Source organism: Aegilops tauschii, chromosome 4 (genome assembly GCF_002575655.3).
Source record: "Aegilops tauschii subsp. strangulata cultivar AL8/78 chromosome 4, Aet v6.0, whole genome shotgun sequence".
Classification (NCBI taxonomy): Eukaryota; Viridiplantae; Streptophyta; class Magnoliopsida; order Poales; family Poaceae; genus Aegilops; species Aegilops tauschii.
The window spans coordinates 435,855,827-435,873,666 of NC_053038.3; the positions used below are offsets into that span (position 1 = coordinate 435,855,827).

At 44.4% G+C, this 17,840-nt stretch overlaps 1 protein-coding gene across 1 annotated transcript; it reads right to left on the reverse strand.

Annotated features, from left to right (window-relative positions):
• Positions 1 to 16,370: 16,370 nt before the first annotated feature.
• On the reverse strand, positions 16,371 to 17,840 carry LOC141021936 (uncharacterized). Its single transcript, XM_073497795.1, has 2 exons — positions 17,494 to 17,840; positions 16,371 to 16,785 (listed from the first exon to the last, which is right to left on the reverse strand). Exons 1-2 carry the CDS (start codon positions 17,838 to 17,840, stop codon positions 16,371 to 16,373), a joined length of 762 nt encoding a protein of 253 aa, XP_073353896.1.

Here is a 17,840-nt window from a genome sequence, read left to right on the forward strand (position 1 = left end):
TCGAAAAGTATAAATAGATCCAAAGCAAAGAGTTTTTCCAACTTTTCTGTTATGTTTTCAACAGAATAACCAGACTGCCCCTCGGTGCATAGTTGTACTGACACATCTTCCTTGTATGGACTTGCCCCCATTATCTATCTTAGGGGTGTGTGGGTGCGTGTGGGGGGGGGAGAACAAAATAACCGCACTGCGCTTGTCAAACGAGCGCATCGAACGAGCGCACTGCCGTGTTAGCACGAGGCCGAGCCAAGGGGGGGGAGGGGGATCGGGACCCCCTCCCCCATCCCGGCGAGGCCGAGCCAGGAACGAGCCGTAGCAGGCGACGACGCGGCGTGCCGCGACGTCACATGCGGAGGCGAGTCCGTAACATGACTTGCCCCCATTATCTATCTTTAGGGGGTGTGTGGGTGCGTGTGTGGGGGGGGGGACAGAATAACCGCACTGCCCCTTGGTGCATAGTTGTACTCACACATCTTCCTTGTATGGACTTGCCCCCATTATCTATCTTAGGGGTGTGTGGGTGCGTGTGGGGGGGGGGGGAACAGAATAACCGCACTGCCCCTCGGTGCATAGTTGTACTGACACATCTTCCTTGTATGGACTTGCCCCCATTATCTATCTTAGGGGTGTGTGGGTGCATGTGGGGGGAAACAGAATAACCGCACTGCGCCTGTCAAACGAGCGCACTACCGCGTTAGCGCGAGGCCGAGCCGGGGGGGAGGGGGGAGGGACCCCCCTCACCCATCCCGGCGAGGCCGAGCCAGGAACGAGCTGTAGCAGGCGACGACGCGGCGTGCCGCGCCGCGTCGTCGCATGCCCCCATTATCTATCTTTAGGGGGTGTGTGGGTGCGTGTGTGTGTGTGGGGAGGGGCGGAACAGAATAACCGCACTGCCCCTCGGTGCATAGTTGTACTGACACATCTTCCTTGTATGGACTTGCCCCCATTATCTATCTTAGGGGTGTGTGGGTGCGTGTGGGGGGGGGAACAGAATAACCGCACTGCCCCTCGGTGCATAGTTGTACTGACACATCTTCCTTGTATGGACTTGCCCCCATTATCTATCTTTAGGGGGTGTGTGGGTGCGTGTTGGGGGGGTGGGGGTGGGGGGGGGACAGAATAACCGCACTGCCCCTCGGTGCATAGTTGTACTGACACATCTTCCTTGTATGGACTTGCCCGCATTATCTATGTTAGGGGTGTGTGGGTGCGTGTGGGGGGGGGGATAGAATAACCGCACTGCGCTTGTCAAACGAGCGCACTGCCGCGTTAGCGCGAGGCCGAGCCGGGGGGAAGGGGGGTTGGGACCCCCTCCCCCACCCCGGCGAGGCCGAGCCAGGAATGAGCCGTAGCAGGCGACTACGCGGCGTGCCGCGGCGTCGCATGCAGAGGCGAGACCGTAACATGACTTGCCCCCGCACCGTACCGCACCGAGGGGCATAGTTGTATTGACACATCATCCTTGTAGGGACTTGCTCCCGCATCGCACCGCACCGAGGGGCATAGTAGTACTGACACATCTCCGTAACATGACTTGTTCCCCGCACCGCACCGCACCTAGGGGCATAGTAGTACATGATTTGCCCTCGTTATCTTATCTTTATTTTTAGGGGAAAAACAGCACCGTTATGAATTATTATTTCATTTGTACTTTTTGATAATTTTTATTGTACTGTTGTGAGTTATTATTTGTACTTTAGCTGTTTGTTTTCTCCCTCTATATTAATTTTTTATTGTATTTAATTTTTGCTATTATCTTTGGTAACTGCCCAGAGATAGTGGGCTTCGCCACGGTTCTGGGCTTTAGCCGTCGGTTTTCTCCCACTCACCTTTTAACCTCCACTCTCCCCCGTTCCGCTCCGCTCCCCTCTCCAAATCGATTCCTTCTTAGTTCCCCTCTTCTCGCAGAGAAGCTGCTTCTCCTGTTTCGCCGCGGGAGCGTCGGCCGGCGGGTTGAACCCCAGGGGTGGAGGTCTGGGTGCTCTGTTTGCTCCTTTTGGTCTGCGATTGACTTCCCTTGCGTCCTCTTATGTATAGATTTTCCCTCTATTTCTTAGCTCTTGCTCTCTTGCTGTCTCAAGCTGGATTCGCTAGGGTTCCTTTGCTCTTGAACGAGCGGTTGGCGACAGTGATACTCGATTCCGTGGCGGATTTGTGTTTGCTTGTAAGAGTTTTGCTTTGTATGGCATGCTTCATTTCTGAAATAGGTCAAAGACCTAATTTTTGTTCATGGGTCTTGCAGATCTGGTTCGGCAGATTTTAGGTCTGTAGATCTCAATGGGTACATCATCCAGTCCGGACAAGTTGAATGCAGGTGATTTTCCGTGTAATTTGGATGATGTTTTAACAGATCTGGTTTTAGGTTGTATAGGTGTGGTCGTATAGACTTTATAAGTTGTATGTATTTTGATAGCTGTTAAATTTGCCCTAGATTGTCTGGTTGTGTATAGTTTTGGCGGTTGATTTGACCTGCAGACAGGTTGTAGTACTGATCACCATCTGTAGTTTGAACTGATGTCCTGGCATTTGAATAGGTTGTAGTAGTCGGTGAAGAACCGGTATGATGTTGAAAGAGTTTTCATTCTGAAGTTTGTTGTGCCAGTGGTGGGTTCATATTGTTTTATTGGGTGCACTTGTAGTGTTCATATAGTTGAACTGATTGCTTGTTCATGTACTTTTTTGCTAATTATGATGTTGTTGCAGATGTTGGAGTGCCGGTGCCTCCTGATTCTAAAAAATCAGAACGCTTTCAAGAACTTGTGAATGTTATTTTTGAGACACCAAATCCGCTAGAAGAACTTGCGGATGTTGCTGGTGTTTCCCTTATATTTGCTCTTTTTTTATCAGCCTTGAATACATAAATATGTTTAGCTACATCAGTTGTTCCTTTTGTTTGTGTCTGATGCTATGCGCTTTATTTATCTTGTCTCTGCAATGTTAATTGTGTTTTGATTTTATACGTGCGTGCTTATGTTTGTTGGTTTATGCAGTTAATGACAACCATGGTGCTCCTGAGGACATTGCTGATGTTGTCAAAGATATTAATGATGGAATTTATTCTCTTAACGTTGATGATGTTGATGGCAGCTTGCAGTTGTCTGTTACTCAGTCACAGAGTGTTGATGGCACTGAGCCTGTTACTCAGGCTGAGGATGTTCCTATGCAGTTACAGCTCGAGGATGAAAGGATAAGAAAGAAGAAGTGTGATTTCCCAAGGAGAAAGGAGTTTGAACGGCGTCAAAAGGCTGCCTGTGTTCAACGAAGTGATCGGGATGTTGCTCAAGCTCCTGAAGGTGTAGGTGATGAAGGTGGTGACGCGGCCTTTTCAACTGTTGATGCTGGATCTCATGGAAGTGACATGCCTGTGAAGACAAACCTGATGCAAACTCGTTTGACGCAAGTGTTTACTCGTGATGCAGTTAAGGAGAAGAAAGCTGTTTTGAAGAGGAAGATGTCAGATCGAAATCCTGATGGCACACAGAGGCGTAGCCCACATGTGAAAGCTGGTTCCCAACCTGGTAATAGCAAAGTTGATGGGGATAGTGTTGCTGTGAAGATTGGTCCAAGCAAACTTGGTGGCTCCCCTGTTCGTCGTAGTCCACGGGTTTGGACAAATAAGAAGCCTTCTTTGCCTCCTCTTCGAGTGCGCTCTTTGTTGAAAGAAAATAATAAGCGTAAAGTTCATCATGCGAAGGTGAACAAAGGTGTGAAGAAGCGTGCTCGTGTCGAAGCTGAAGATGTTGTATCTGAAGAAGATGATATCAAAGTTGATTTTGAAGATGAATTTGCAGTGGTACGTCTTTTGTACTGTATGTGACTAAGTAGTTGTACTTGCAATGATTTAATTGTGTCTGGGCTGGTATGCTAGCCAGGCGAGGCTGGTCATTGTTTGCATCAATCGAGGGTGGTACTGATGTTGTTTCAAGAGTTGAACTTGTGCAATCTTTTCATTTTTCTACTTGCCTTCATATGCTTGTTTTGTTTCCTATATTCATTTATTTAAGGTGTGACTTCTTTATTTTCATTTACAGCCTGTTAGCGTTATGAGTCCGGTGAAGCTGGTGGGACGCAATGCCGGAAAAGTTGCCTTGGAGGAAGGTGACCAATGGAAATTGAACTTAACTGTGCGATGTTCGTTGGGAGAGGTTGAAGCTTGTGCTAAATTGCTTGAGAGTCGGCATGTGGCTAGGGTTCGTGCAGCTGGTTTTGGTTCTATCTTCAATTGGAGGGTGAAGTCTAACATTTCCTGCCCTCTGATGGGAGTTTTGTACCTGAGGATAGATCCTGATACTGACTCTTGACATGGGTGAGGCTAATAAGAAGCTTTGCATCACTAGCGATGGTATACAGCAATTATTTGGGTTCCCTCGTGGTGGTCATTCTCCGCCAAGGCCGTCAGAGGATGGATGTCACGACCGGATTTTTGGGATAATAACTTCCCAGAAAACGGCCTTTGTGCTCACCAGCCCCAGGATTACTGTTAGCTGATGAGGCACCAACTTGATACAAGAAATCCAAGTAAGGTACAAAATATGCAGTACAAGGCCATTGTGGCCTAGGAGTACAACATTTGGTTTCTAATGGTTGAGGGCGGAAGCGGTTGGATACATCTGCGTCTATGGGACTCCATTTCCCACAAGAACATCTGACCAGGATAACTCCTATCTTCGCGAGGCTGCTATCGTCAACACGTAGGCTCCGAGGTTGTCACCGCGATGCTTACCTCCAAGCAAGGAATCTGGCCAAGACAATAGCCAGGGACAAGCCAGTGAGTACGTTTGAATGTACTCGCAAACATTTAAGAACACGGGTATAAAATATCAAACATGCTCCGGATTATTATGTGATCACAACGTCGGTCACGAAATCTACGAAAAACCATGATACGCACGTGTGGTTAAAAATAATCCAAAATAAAATACCGGGTGCCAAACGAGGGTCTGAATGACTCCTCGAGAGGAAACTGCAAGAATGATAATGCCGCAGTCGGGCGTCTGAGCGACATCACATAAAGGGCTTATATCAAAAGTAAATAATCAACATGCCACAGTCGGACGTCTGAGCGACATCACATAAAGGGCTTATATCAAAAGTAAAAAATCAACATGCCACAGTCGGACGTCTGAGCGACATCACATAAAGGGCTTATAAATAAAAGAATAATCACAGTGAATATCCAGGAGGTAGAACCATCCCAGGGATACTCAATAAAATACATAATGTAAATGGTTAGTTCATATTAATAAATAAAACATGATCCTCAGATGTCACAAGTCATAAACAAAATCTAGTCTAGCCGTTTCTCCATCCGAAGACCGTCACTGAGTTCTAGCTAAATCGTTCTCCATCCGAATACCGTTACTATGATCCAGGTAGCCGTGTCTCCATCCGAAAACCGTCACTAGACCCTGATAAAAAACGTTCTCCATCCAAATACCGTTGCTAGAAACAACTCAGACTGGGATCCTTACCTATGAACATGGCTATCTAACAGGATATATCCTCTGCAGAGGGAGTACTATTTTCCCACAAGTAACGGATTTATTTAGTCCATCGGGACTAATTCCGCCTACGGTCTTTTAATTGAAAACACGCCTGACCTGCACACACCAGCTTAACTCACCGATGTCTGGAATCACCCACGACACCTGCCAAGCAAAACTCTAAGTGGGGAGGCTACAACCTCGACGTAGCATGGGATCAAATTTCTATTCGCGCACTCTAAGGGGGTGCCCCCCTCTCGGTCCCAACCGGAAACACCCATGCCCCCGGACCAAGTGGCATGCCTACCGGAGGCCTCCGGTATCTTCCACTATGGCCTCTCTGTACGGTGTGTGCTTTGGTAAGGGGTTGACAACTTACTGAACCATACCCCGTCTGCGATAGGGACAAGTGGTGGTACCAGCAAATGGGGAAGCTACTGACCAAGACTCGACCTACGACCGACTCAGGTGGTCCAAGTATCCTCCAACAATTATTACCATTAGAGGAATAAATCACCACTCATCAAGCCTCACCATGCCATACCGGACTACTCGTCTCGACGAGGGACTAGGGACAAGCTCGTGTCTACCCAAGACCACGACTTTCCCGATTTCCTTCCGGTATGCATGAGGAGCTCACGAGGATGATCCAAATCACTAGCGTATCCATTGCTGACCACAAAACAACTTCAAAGTGTACTCATGTACGAGACTTTATCGCTACATAGGGATAATGCATACTCCAAGCCAAATGGTGTTGTAATCGTATCAGAACACCACAACAAAATATTATGCCAGAGTTCAGAAATGCTTGCCTTCAAGAGTATGCAAAGGATGCACTTTTTGAAAGCTTTCCCTTTTCTCCAAAATCCCTATTTTGCAAAATATCCAAATAACAAATATTTCAAACACAGTACAAAAAGTGGTCTCAAATATTTTTGAAATAAATCTTAAAATAAACTAGATGGAATTTGAGAGAGGTAGGAAAAAGAATCAACTCATTTGGAGTTTTATTTAAAAGTTATAGCTGGTCAAAGTCTGGTCAAAACTCTGTTTTTATAAAATCAGAAAAAAGGAAAACGTTTCGGGGAAGAATACGTTTTCGCAGCAGAGGAAGCGTACACGGGACGTCTGCGCCTTCGCTTAAACGGAGGAGGCGGCGCGTGGGTCACTGACAGTGGGTCCAGGGGGGCCCACTGGTCAGGTTTGACCGTTCTTCCCTCACTCCTCTCTCTTTCTGCCGAACGGGAGCGGGGCTCCGGCGATCGCCGTCGACGAACGGCAGCGCCTCACGGGCATCCAAGGGCGGGGATGGAACGGCCAGACCGAGGTGGTCCTCTTGGTAGTTGCTGGGTCGTCGGGGGTGGAAGAAATCGCCGGCGACGAGCTCCGCGGCGGAGGGGGCTACGGTGGTGAAGTGGTTTTGGGGGTCCGGTGGTCTCCGATCGAGGTTGGGTAGTTGGGCAGCTCCGCAAGGACCAGGGGAAACTACTGGTGGCGTCGGTTGGGCGAAAGGGTGGCTGGCTGCGACGTATTGCACCGGAGTTTGGCGGCGGCCGAACTGGCCGGAGTTGGGGAAGATGGCCACTACGGGTCGATCCACTGCTTGGGGAGCGCTAGGAGGGAAGTCTGAGGTTGCCTGAGGTCTTGCACGAGCTCGGGGACCCTTTAAATAGGCGCTCGGGGCTGGGCCGCGGCGGCTGATGATAAGATCGCCGGCGACAGCCGTGCTGTAGCCGCAGGGCGACGTGGCGGCGACGAGCGCGTGCCGACGAGCTTGGGGATAAGATCAAGCTATTCACAGGGGCAGCTGGCGCGCTGGTGTGGTTTGGGCGGTGCCGAACATGGCAGAGGCCGCTGCCGACGCCGGCGTGCCGCCAAGGGCGCTGCCAGCGGCGCTGCAGGGCGCCAGAGAGTGGCGTGGAGAGGGAGCGGGATAGTGCGCGGTTCAGCGGTGGAGCAGGGGCCAGGGTCGGGTCGCGTCGAGTGCGGCAGTGCGGCGCGGCAGCTCAGTGCGCGCGCGTGCAAAACGTGCGCTCTGGGCGCGCCCAGAACCCGTTCGACGAAATGCCAGGGCGGTCTAGAGCGCGAGGGTGGGGCTGGCAAATAACATGACTAGGATAGAGATAGCTAGGGGTTTAGTGGACAAGGTAGCTAGGTCATTGGAGTAAGTTCACAGTGCAAACTAGGGAACATGTCCAAAACTGACTGTGCACACCAAGTGCTCGACAGAATGCCAAGTGCACTTAGGCAACTCTTGGAGTGGCCAAAATCTCCAGATCAAGGTCTCTTTAGATGCAGAAGATGATGGTAAGATCATTTGGGCAAAACCAGAAACTTGTTAGTGCAAGTTTTGCAAAACCACAGTTCTGGACAGAAAGAAAAAGGGTTTGTTGCATGCACTTCAAAACCTCCAATGAGTCCACTCTTCTGTACTTAGGGGTTTTGAAGGGAGGGCTACAAGTAGGAAAAAGGTTCATGGGCACCAGAGCAAAATAAAATGGGGTTGCAGTTCAAATCACCAAACTGGACCAGAATGGAAAAGAGGTTGTTTCACTCAAACTTTTCAAAGAACATCAGTGGGTTTTTGCATGAAGATGAATTGTATGCATCCACTGACATCTCCAAACACTTGGAAGAATTTTTAAAGAAATATTTTAATGGGTTGTAGTGCAAAAGTGCCTACTGGACCAGATTGGAAAAGTTGGTGTAGAGCTCAAATTTTCCATTGGCCAAAAGGTATTTTTGCATAAAAGTGATGTAAAAACATCACATGACATCCCCAAATTTTGGTTGTAGTGCAAAACAGGCTCCAAATTCAATAGAAATCATTTTTAAAAGAATAAGGCTCTGAGAAAACAAATCTTGCAAAAAAAATTAAATCCACTGATAAAGAATTGTTTTATCATAGAGAGTATTCAAGCCCAACAATACCTTTTGGAAGTTTTCCACTTGAAGTAAAAATCCACAAAAACAAAAAGGGTAAATCTTGACAAAAATGGAAAAGTTTTTATTTCCTGGCAACATTTTAATAAATAAAACAAGGTCAAAAATTTTGGGTGTCACAATGGATATGACGACGCTCTGATGAAGTTAAGATCGGAGCTTGACATTAGCAGGAACATAGATATCAAGACAAAGGATTTCAGGAATAAGCTCAAGGTGCTCGTCAAGGATCCTAGCAAAGATGACCTTGCTCTGAAAGTGTTCTTCATTATTGTGTCTATGAAGGTTGTGTTGCCTGGTGCCGCCCCGCGTGTTTCCAGAGAGGCAACAATGTTTGAGGGTCTCGTCTTTGAGGACATGGCTAATATGGATTATTGTCAGCTGATGGTTGATGAGCTTAGAAGGGCTGTTGTCAGGTACCAAGATGGTGTTACCCTTGGGAAGGCAATCACAGGCTGTGCTATAGGGCCTGTACTAATGTACCTTGACTGCCTTATCCGTGGCAAGACTGCGGAGCCTGACATGCGAGTCCCCCGCATATGTTTCATGGATCCTGTCAAGCTTTCCGATCTGGTTGATGCAGATTTGATAAAAAAGGCAATGCAGATCCAAAGACTTGGGTGTTTGGGAAGCTTCCGGTGAGTTTTATTTCTTTCGTGTCTTGCAGACCTTTTTTTATTTAGGTATAACTATTTTTGCTGGAGTGAACATGTGTCCCGCAGAGTTACCTGTTTAGATTTTGTCATTTCTTAAGCTTTGTGAGGTTTAGGTACGATTTTTAGTACTATTTTTTCATGTGTGGTTGAACTGAATATCTTTGTTCAACTGTCCTGTTGGTAAATACTAAGAAATTGGCACTGACAGTTAAAGATTGATAGTGCTGTTGATTTAAATCTGTTAATATCATGTTTTATTTTTCCCTGTGTGTTGCATTGATTAATTAACTCTTTTTCCCCTTGTTTGTAGTGGAAAACTCAAGAGGAGGTTGTTTTTTCCGACAGTATAAACGGCCAGTCCTGGAGATGCCGTCGTCTCAGGTTCCCAAGTCTTCATCTCTGCACGATGAGTTGAGAGATGGCCGTGGTGTTGAGGGTGCTGGTTATGTTCCCCCTGGCCCTAGTAATGCTAGTACTTCACAGAGGCAGGGTTTTGGTATTGATGTTGCTGTTTCTGCGTTGGAGCGCGCTGAGCATATTTTAAGTAACGTGTGTTCTGAGCTGCAAAAGGTCCCAACAACAGTTGAGCGTCTGAGCTGTATCAATGGTATCCTTCCTGAAGGTCATCAATTTAACGCTGAGGAAGCAGTGGACTATATTGAGATGGAGAGAATTTTTATTAGTGATATGCGTGACGGTGCTGCTGATCTAGTTCAGAGCTCGGTTCGTCTGTTGAACAACATGAAGCGTTTCAAAACTATGCAAGACTCTCGCTGCAAGCCATATGAAGAAAGTGCAAAAGTTGTTATCAGGCAGATTGAGCAGGATGAGGCTGCTGCCACCGACAGCAGGGCTGGTGATGGTACTGAGGCTAATGTTTCTGATCACGAAACGAATGATGTTGGCTTGGAGCGCGCTGTTGTTGATGTGTGTCAGTCCTCGGTGTTTGCAATTTTTACTATGTTGTTCTGCTGTCAGTATTGTAGTTGAACTTTCTCATCTTCATCTGTTTATTAATTTTTCATTCCATGCAGATTGAGCAGGATGAGGCTGCTACCACCGACAACAGGGCTGATGATGGTATTGAGGTTAATGTTTCTGATCACCATACGAACGATGTTGGCTTGGAGCACCCTATTGTTGATGTGAGTCAGTCCTCGGTGTTTGTATGTTTTTACTATGTTGTTCTGCTGCCAGTATTGTAGTTGAACTTCCTGATCTTCATCTGTTTATTAATTTTTTGTTTTCATGCAGGAGACCAGTCATAATGTTGAGGCTGCTGTTGATCGTGGAGTTAATGATCCATCTACTGATAAGTGCAAGGTTATTTTTATTTTTAATGTGTTTATTCATATTTCTTGAATTTTCATGCGCACCAATGTGCCTTGCTTGTTCATTTTTCTATTCCACACCGTTAAGGGTTTTGCAGGTGATACCTACCTTTTTTGTTACTGTGGTTTAATTCCTTGTGTTTATTGTTGCTAATAATAGCATTGTTTTTTGGTTCATTACATATGAAATCAGGGTCCTGTTGTTGGCGACGAGCCTTATTCGCCCATTGGTGATGTTGCTTTGAATGTTAGCAGCAGCAAGATCGATGATGTTTCTGTGAATGCTTCTAAGGTTTGTTTTTCTGTGCACCTCTCGCTAGCTTATTTTTGATTGTTAGTTTTGCTCATATTATTCACTTTTTCTGAATTTTTATTTCTTCAGATGACTGATGTTGAGCGTGAGGCTGTCGTTAGTGGTGGAGATGATGCTCGTGGTGTTCCATTGAGTAGTGGGCGCGATGTTGGTACCAAAGTTGCTGATGAGGATGTTGGTGCTGCTAGCATACTTGATGCCAAACCATCTGGTGTTGGTATTGCTGGGAATGAAAATCTTTCTGATTTTGAAGATTTGCCGCCGAAAAATTTCCCGCCTGGAGGGCTTGATTACGGTGATGCATTGCAAGATGCTTCTAGCGTGGAGGAGGTGCCATCCGAGGATGACGATTTACTTCTGTCGATTTCTTCTGGCCCCTTGACGCAGGAGGCGCTCGTGTCGTCCCAGGATTTTCTTTCTACAGACCCTGAAAGCGCAGCGATATTGGTGACCTCTCAAGATGTCCCATCGTCAAACCCTGAAACTGGAGGCATATTGGTCTCATCACAGGAACTACCGTCGTCGTCAAATACAGATAGTGCAGGTAAGGACTTGTAAATGAGGCGTACTTCTCAATTTTGGCATTTTGGACATGTTCACTTGTAGTGCTTGAACTTATTGTTTTTCTTCTTTTTCTGCAAGCAAAAAGTGGTAATGCTGTTAAGGTTGATATGTTTTTCTTCCCTGTTACGAGGTTGCGCACGAACCGTACGAAATGGTTAGTTTGGGATTTTGCCCGTACCATTTTTGTCTCTTTTTCTTTCTCTCATATGAGAATGGTTGTTGTTGCAGTAGTTTTAATTCATGTAATCTTTTGTGTTTTTCTAGTCACAAGCCGATGTTTCAAAATAAAGAATGTGATGCCAGTGTTGGTTCTATTGCTAAAGCGTTTGTCCCCACTGGCATGCTCAACTCAGACAGTGCTGACATTGTTTTATATTCTCTACGTCAGAAGTACCGAGACACAGACAAGTTGATAGTTCCCAGATGGGTGACGGTTAGTATTTTGCTTTGTAGATAGGATGATAACTTGTTTTGCCAATTTTCTAACTGTTGTTGTTCTTTTTGTACAACAGACCAAGATCCGTGATGGAAATATTGATTCCAATGTGCTAAATTGGTTCACGAGATCGTGTGCTGATGGTTTTGACCAAGTAGGTGAACTTGAACTTTTTGTACTCATGAACTAGAACTGTCCTGTTTTCTTGCAAGTTTGGGAGGTGGGGGAATGAACTTGAGCAGCCTGCTTTTAGCCCTGCACTTATGAATGATGTGTGCTTCTTTTTTTGAAGCTGAACTTATTGTCGCAAGGAAATTGAACTGACATGTTTGTTGCAATTTTAACTTGAGTAGCATATTTTTTTTTAGTGTTTTGCTTACTCAATTAGAACTTATGGTTATCTTATTTTTGTTTGTAGTTCTGAATTTCAATTTTCTTCTTTTATTTTATTGTTTGGAGGCTGAATTTTTTGTTTCATTATGATTTGTTAAATTCATTTTTCCTCTATGTTTTTTTGTCAGCTTCTCTTCCCTACTTTTGATCCGCCGTCCATTGCGGCTACCATGAAGCCTAGCGAAGAATCTGGGCATCGGTGCTTGATTGTTCTGAATTTGAGGTTCCGTCGGTTTGAGTGTCCTGATTCACTGCGCCATGAAACCTGGAGTGATGCAGTTAGATTCTTAAGGACTATGACAGATAACATAAAGAAGCTTTGGAGGGAGTCTAGCGTAGACAGGGCCAAACCGTTCTCGCCGGTGCATATTGATGGTTTCTCTTGCGAGTTTGTGCGGGTGCCGCAGTAGAAAAACACGTGAGTATCCGTTTGTAATGAGTTTTTGTTAGTTGTTTTTGTTGCTGGGAGGGTGGTGTTCCTGTATTTTCGGATTTGTGATGTACCCATTTGTTTTTTCTTTTGTTAACATGCATGATTGTGGATTATTTATGCTACAAAGCTGCAAGACCTATCATTGCCGGGAGGATGGTGTGATTGAAATGTTAGATTACAGCCACGAAGACATTCTTGACATTAGGAAGACTTTTCTATATACCTGCGCAACTAGCGATGTGTTTGATGTTGACTTCCGTGGTTCGTTTGGCATCGAACCCTGTACGTAATGCATGAACTTTTGTAATTTTTTGCAGCTTGTACTTCTTTGATTGGTACTGTCATGAATTACGTATTTGAACTTTACCCTTGATGCAGTCTTTTATTTTTTTATTTTTGCAGGTGAGTGGCTGGATCTTGATGAGCATGACTACAAGATCTTTGGCAGCCAGTTCTCGGAGCTCGAGCGCGTATCTATTGATCTTAGCCAGGGGCGTTCTCCAGAAAAGACAAGGTCTGGTCTTATTAAGGGGCAGTTGGGAGCTCTGAAAGGTTCTACGGCTGCTTGTGCAGAGAGCCCCTCTACACCCAAGAATCCCATTGTGGAATTGATAGACAGCGATGATGATGCGTTTGACAAGATTGCTGGCATGGGAAGAGTCACCAGGAGCGCTGCTGCTGCCAAGGGTTTATCCCCACTTGCTGGAATAGTGGCCCGTAGAGCTGGTGGTGCTAGGAAGGATCCTGCTTTGGATTCTGGCAATGTTACAAGCACGAAGCGTGCACCCAGAGCTCCTATAAAGTTTTGCTCCCCTGTGCAGCAGCTTCACCCTCATAAATTCCCTCACCTGGACAAGGCTCACAAGTTGTATAATCTGTTGCTTAGCGATGAAGCATGTGAGAAGTATGCCGAGTGAGTATCTCTCATTACGTTTCCTCTTCTTTTCCTCTGTTGTTTGTAACTGCTAGATAAATATGACCTGAACTGTTACTTTTTATACAACTTGAACTGCTATGAATGCCTTATCTTGCTTCCCCTGCTTTTTGTTCTTGTCCGTGCTGCAGGAATACATTCTCAATGATACCTCAGCCCGATGATAGCGTAACCAGCTTCACTGGGAAACGCATCTGGGAAGTTTTTGCACCTGGGCAAATGATGGAGGGTGATGTAATGGACTTCCTTATTGATGATTGGAAGAAAGACCCCGATAGAAATGTTGATTTTGCGTCTGGGAAAAGGGTATTGCTGAGTCCATATTTCATCACCGTAATCAATCAGATCGTTTGTTTCTCTCAAACAAGACTGCCTATTGTTTTATGAGTTTTAATAATACTTTGCTTGTTGATCCTTTCCACCTGTCTATTTCTTTTCTGGGCTTTTTGCAGGTTGTGCTTGACTGTACGTTTTACGATGCTGAAAATAAACCGTTTAATGTCGAGAGTGCAGCGAGAGATTTCAAGAGCTATGTCAAAGAAAGGAAGACTTGCTCACTGCCGACCTTGTGAGTTCTACTAGCTGATTTTTGGTTTTAATTGTTTGTTGTCATGCTGTTTTTTATTTTGAATATTTAACATCTCTTTTTTGGTCATTTGTTTTTAGATCATGATGCCTCTATTCAAGCCAATGGTTTTAGCAAAGGATAAGAAAGTGAACCACTTTTCCTTATATGTCATGAATCGGTACCAAAGTAGCGTCGACATCCTTGACTCTTTACCTTATCCGAAGAACCATCGTCCTTCAAAGAACACCTATCATAAAGACTGCGAGAAGATTGTGAGTGACATTTATTATCTGTACTGGATTAATTTTTCCGCGTCTTTGTTTCTGCTTTTCTGAGACCTGAAAATGTGTGGTTTCTTTTCTTTTTTACAGATCTCCAGGATGGTCGAAGTAATGAAGGCTTTTTATGGTGATGCTCAGTACAATGCGAGCAAGCAGCCCAAATGGGAGCTTTTTGCAAAGAAACCAACATTTGTGAAGGTTCCACTTCAAGGGGCGAATGAATGTGGCCATTATACTCTGAAGTATGCGGAATGCTATGATGGTGAAAAGATCATTGGGAACATTCGAGATAATGATGTGGGTTCTAGTTGAGCTTTTCACTTTTCTGTGTTTGGCTTATTGTGTATTCTTCTTTTTAATGTGTCATGATTTTTAATAATTTGTTTTAATGTTTTGCAGCCTCGTATTGTTGATTGGAATGCTGAGGATCTGTATAGAGTTGTGTTCAACCGGAATAACCAGCTTCTGGTGACTGAGCTTCCCAAGGAGTTTCAGCCTTTGGCTCCTGGTGCATAGAAGAAATGGTCATCATTTGCGTAGTGAAATGGATAGTTGTGTGATATATCTCTTGAAAGCATTGTAGGCTTTGATTGTAGTGTTTGGATGTCTAGTCAAGTACTATGTAATTACTGGTATATTTTGTGTTGTGTTTAAGTGTGGCACAATGTTTAACAATCTTTTTTTCCATGATGATAGTGTGGTCGAATATCTGTTTTCACTTGTGTATGATTCATTTGGAATTCATTTTGGTTAAGTTCTATTTTTTTGTACTGAAGTCTTGTAAACTAGTTGAACTGAAAACACCTTTTCCCAAGTTCATTAGGAGTTGTTGCTGGAAAAGTGAGATTTATTTGGTTTTCATCTGTCCCAACCTAGGTTGGACCTTTGTAGTTTCTGTACCCTCTTTTCTTGTACTTATAGTATAGTTATGTTAGTACTGAATTGTAATGTCGTTCAGCGTAAGGCTTTTAATATTTGGTGTCACGATAGCACTTGTGGATCTAGCGTGAGTGGAGTGACGCTTCCTTGTTATGTAGAACTGATTTCATATAATGTATTAGAACTGAAGTTTTTTTGTGATTGAAATTATTTACGACCAAGTTGCTACGTCATCTCTAGCCAGATTTTATTCAAGTATAAGAAATTTAGCAAGATTTGAGAGCCAAATTTTTGTTTGAACTTCTTGAATTGTAGTAGTTGAACTTCATAGTAAAATTTAAAGCACTGGTTTAAATTAGCTACATTTAAATAGGTCTCCGGGGGGGGGACCTATTTTCTAGGCTGTGGTTCTTCTCAAGGCAATGTTTTGTATGATCATAGTACTTGCCTTACAGACTAAGTTGTAGTGACATTTCAGTTGTACTATTACTGTTATTCTTGAGTGTGTCAATGTTTTATGGAATGTGACTGAAGCTTCCCGTTCCTTTTTATATTTTGTAGAATGAATGTACCGTTTGTTCAAGTGTACCAGAACTCTCAATCCTAGCATGCTAGTGACTGGGAAATATGTACTGATTGTTCTTTGCTTTTCCTATTGCAGTACTCAGTAAATTTCTAACTACTATTAGCACGATGCTGTTAGTAGTGAATGTTGTCCTCGGCTGAAACTTAGTCTTTTTAGTGTTCTTCTGAAACTAAAAACTGATTTCTTAGTGTGATAGTACTACCGTAAATGTCTAAGCTGTACTGAGCATCCAATTCTACTATTTGCTGTTGTCCTTAGTTAGTCTGCCACTGTTTTTGTTTTTTTTGTGAAAATATCCATGTATGATTTTTGTTTCTGCATGACTAGTTTCAACTTCAACCTACTTCAACTTCAAATGATGGATGAACAAAATAGGAAGCTAGCAAACTTGTTGACTGACATAAGCAAACGATGTACATGATAGACATAGGCAAACTTGTTCAAACCCTGACAGACATAAGATAAGGTAGCTGGTTCAACATAACGAAAGCAAACTACAAATCTGAAACAACAATATTAAGGACAGGCAGAAGTGCGAGCAACACGAATGCGGACTTTCATGCATCTTCATCCCGCGAAGTTGCAGTGGTAGTAGGGGTCAGCCTCCTGCTCTTTTGAAATATCCCAACCTGTCACGATGTTGTCGATTGTCTTCCATGACTTGTACGTGGCGTACGCATCTATTCCTGCGTACGTGATGAGGTTGTCTGGCAGCGGGCTGGTCCCCCACAGTTTGTGTTCTCCCTTGTCCATCTTCTTCATGCCGCTATAGAATGGGTGGATTACGCCGCCTGTAACATCGGCCAAGGAGTCGTAGTATTTGCTGGTCTTTGGATCTTTCCACTTGCGCTGCATGTCAATGAAGTTGTTGGGGTTGATCTCCAAACCAGACTTGTTCAGCATCCGCTTGTCACCTCCAATGCTGAAACCGACAAATGTGTACAATTTCTCCTCCTGCAGGAAGTCTTTGAGGCGCTTGGGCCTGCAAGGGGGGAGACACACATTTAAAGATTAGTCTTCTTTTTTGAAGATTTAATTCTTCTGCCTTTTGGTTTTGAAAGTGATAATACATGAGGTAGATGCTTATATAATATAAGTCATGGATGAATGTTGTCCAGAAACTAGTACACAAAGTCCTGAAATTAAATTCAACTACACCATGTTATTTTTCTTTTTTGCTATCTTCAGTGCTTCACCAAATTCAAGAATCATTTTACCAGATTCAATGATATATGTGCTGCTTGATTCAAGTTTAGTTTTCTTTTTTGTTGAATAAAAGACCTATACCAGTGCTTGATACATCTTTGTGCATCAATTCTATATCAAGTTCAGAAATTAATTTGAGAAACATGTGCATCAAGATATGGACCTATACCACTTCACCAAACATCTTTAAATACATCAATTCTATAAACTATACTAGTGCATCAAGATAAGAATCTATGCTAGCACATCAAGTTCAGAAATTAATTTGGTGCATCAAGTTCAGAATTCTATAAACATTTTTTCAGATGCTAATCTGGTGAAACAATCCACTCCACAGTTTCAGACATGCATGTAAGTTGAGAAACATGTACTCGTGCATACACTTCACAAAGTATAGTAGTTCATCTAGTTGGGAAACTAGTTTAATGAAGTTTTTAGTGAGTAAGACTAGTACAACAGATGAATGAACAGTAGTATGGGTTACCATTTTGTGGCTGCTGCGATGTGGTACACCAAGCAGAGTTCCTCGACGCACAACTGCAGGACTGCCGCCATCTGTGGAGGTTCATCATCGCTGGTGAACTCCACATCAACTCTGATGAAGCTCGGATAGAAGCCGCCGCCCTTCATCCTGAGCCTGCTCATCACCTCCTCGCCCTTGTCTGGTTCGCTGGTGCAGACGATCTCCAGCATCTCTTTGTCGTGGAGCTCAACCCCTGTGAGGGTTCTCGTGTACTCGCGCTTCTCGCCGGGGACGTGAACGTCGACGAGGTTGCTGCTCTTGTCCGACGGCTCGCCATGATGATGCTTGGTGGACGGTTCCTCCACCAT

Excerpts from the sequence above, each read along its gene's own strand:
- LOC141021936 (XM_073497795.1), bottom strand. The coding sequence starts at position 17,840 with ATGGTGGAGGAACCGTCCACCAAGCATCATCATGGCGAGCCGTCGGAC. Across the intron at positions 16,786-17,493 it reads ATCGCAGCAGCCACAAAATG|GCCCAAGCGCCTCAAAGACT; the intron begins GTAACCCATACT and ends CCCCCCTTGCAG.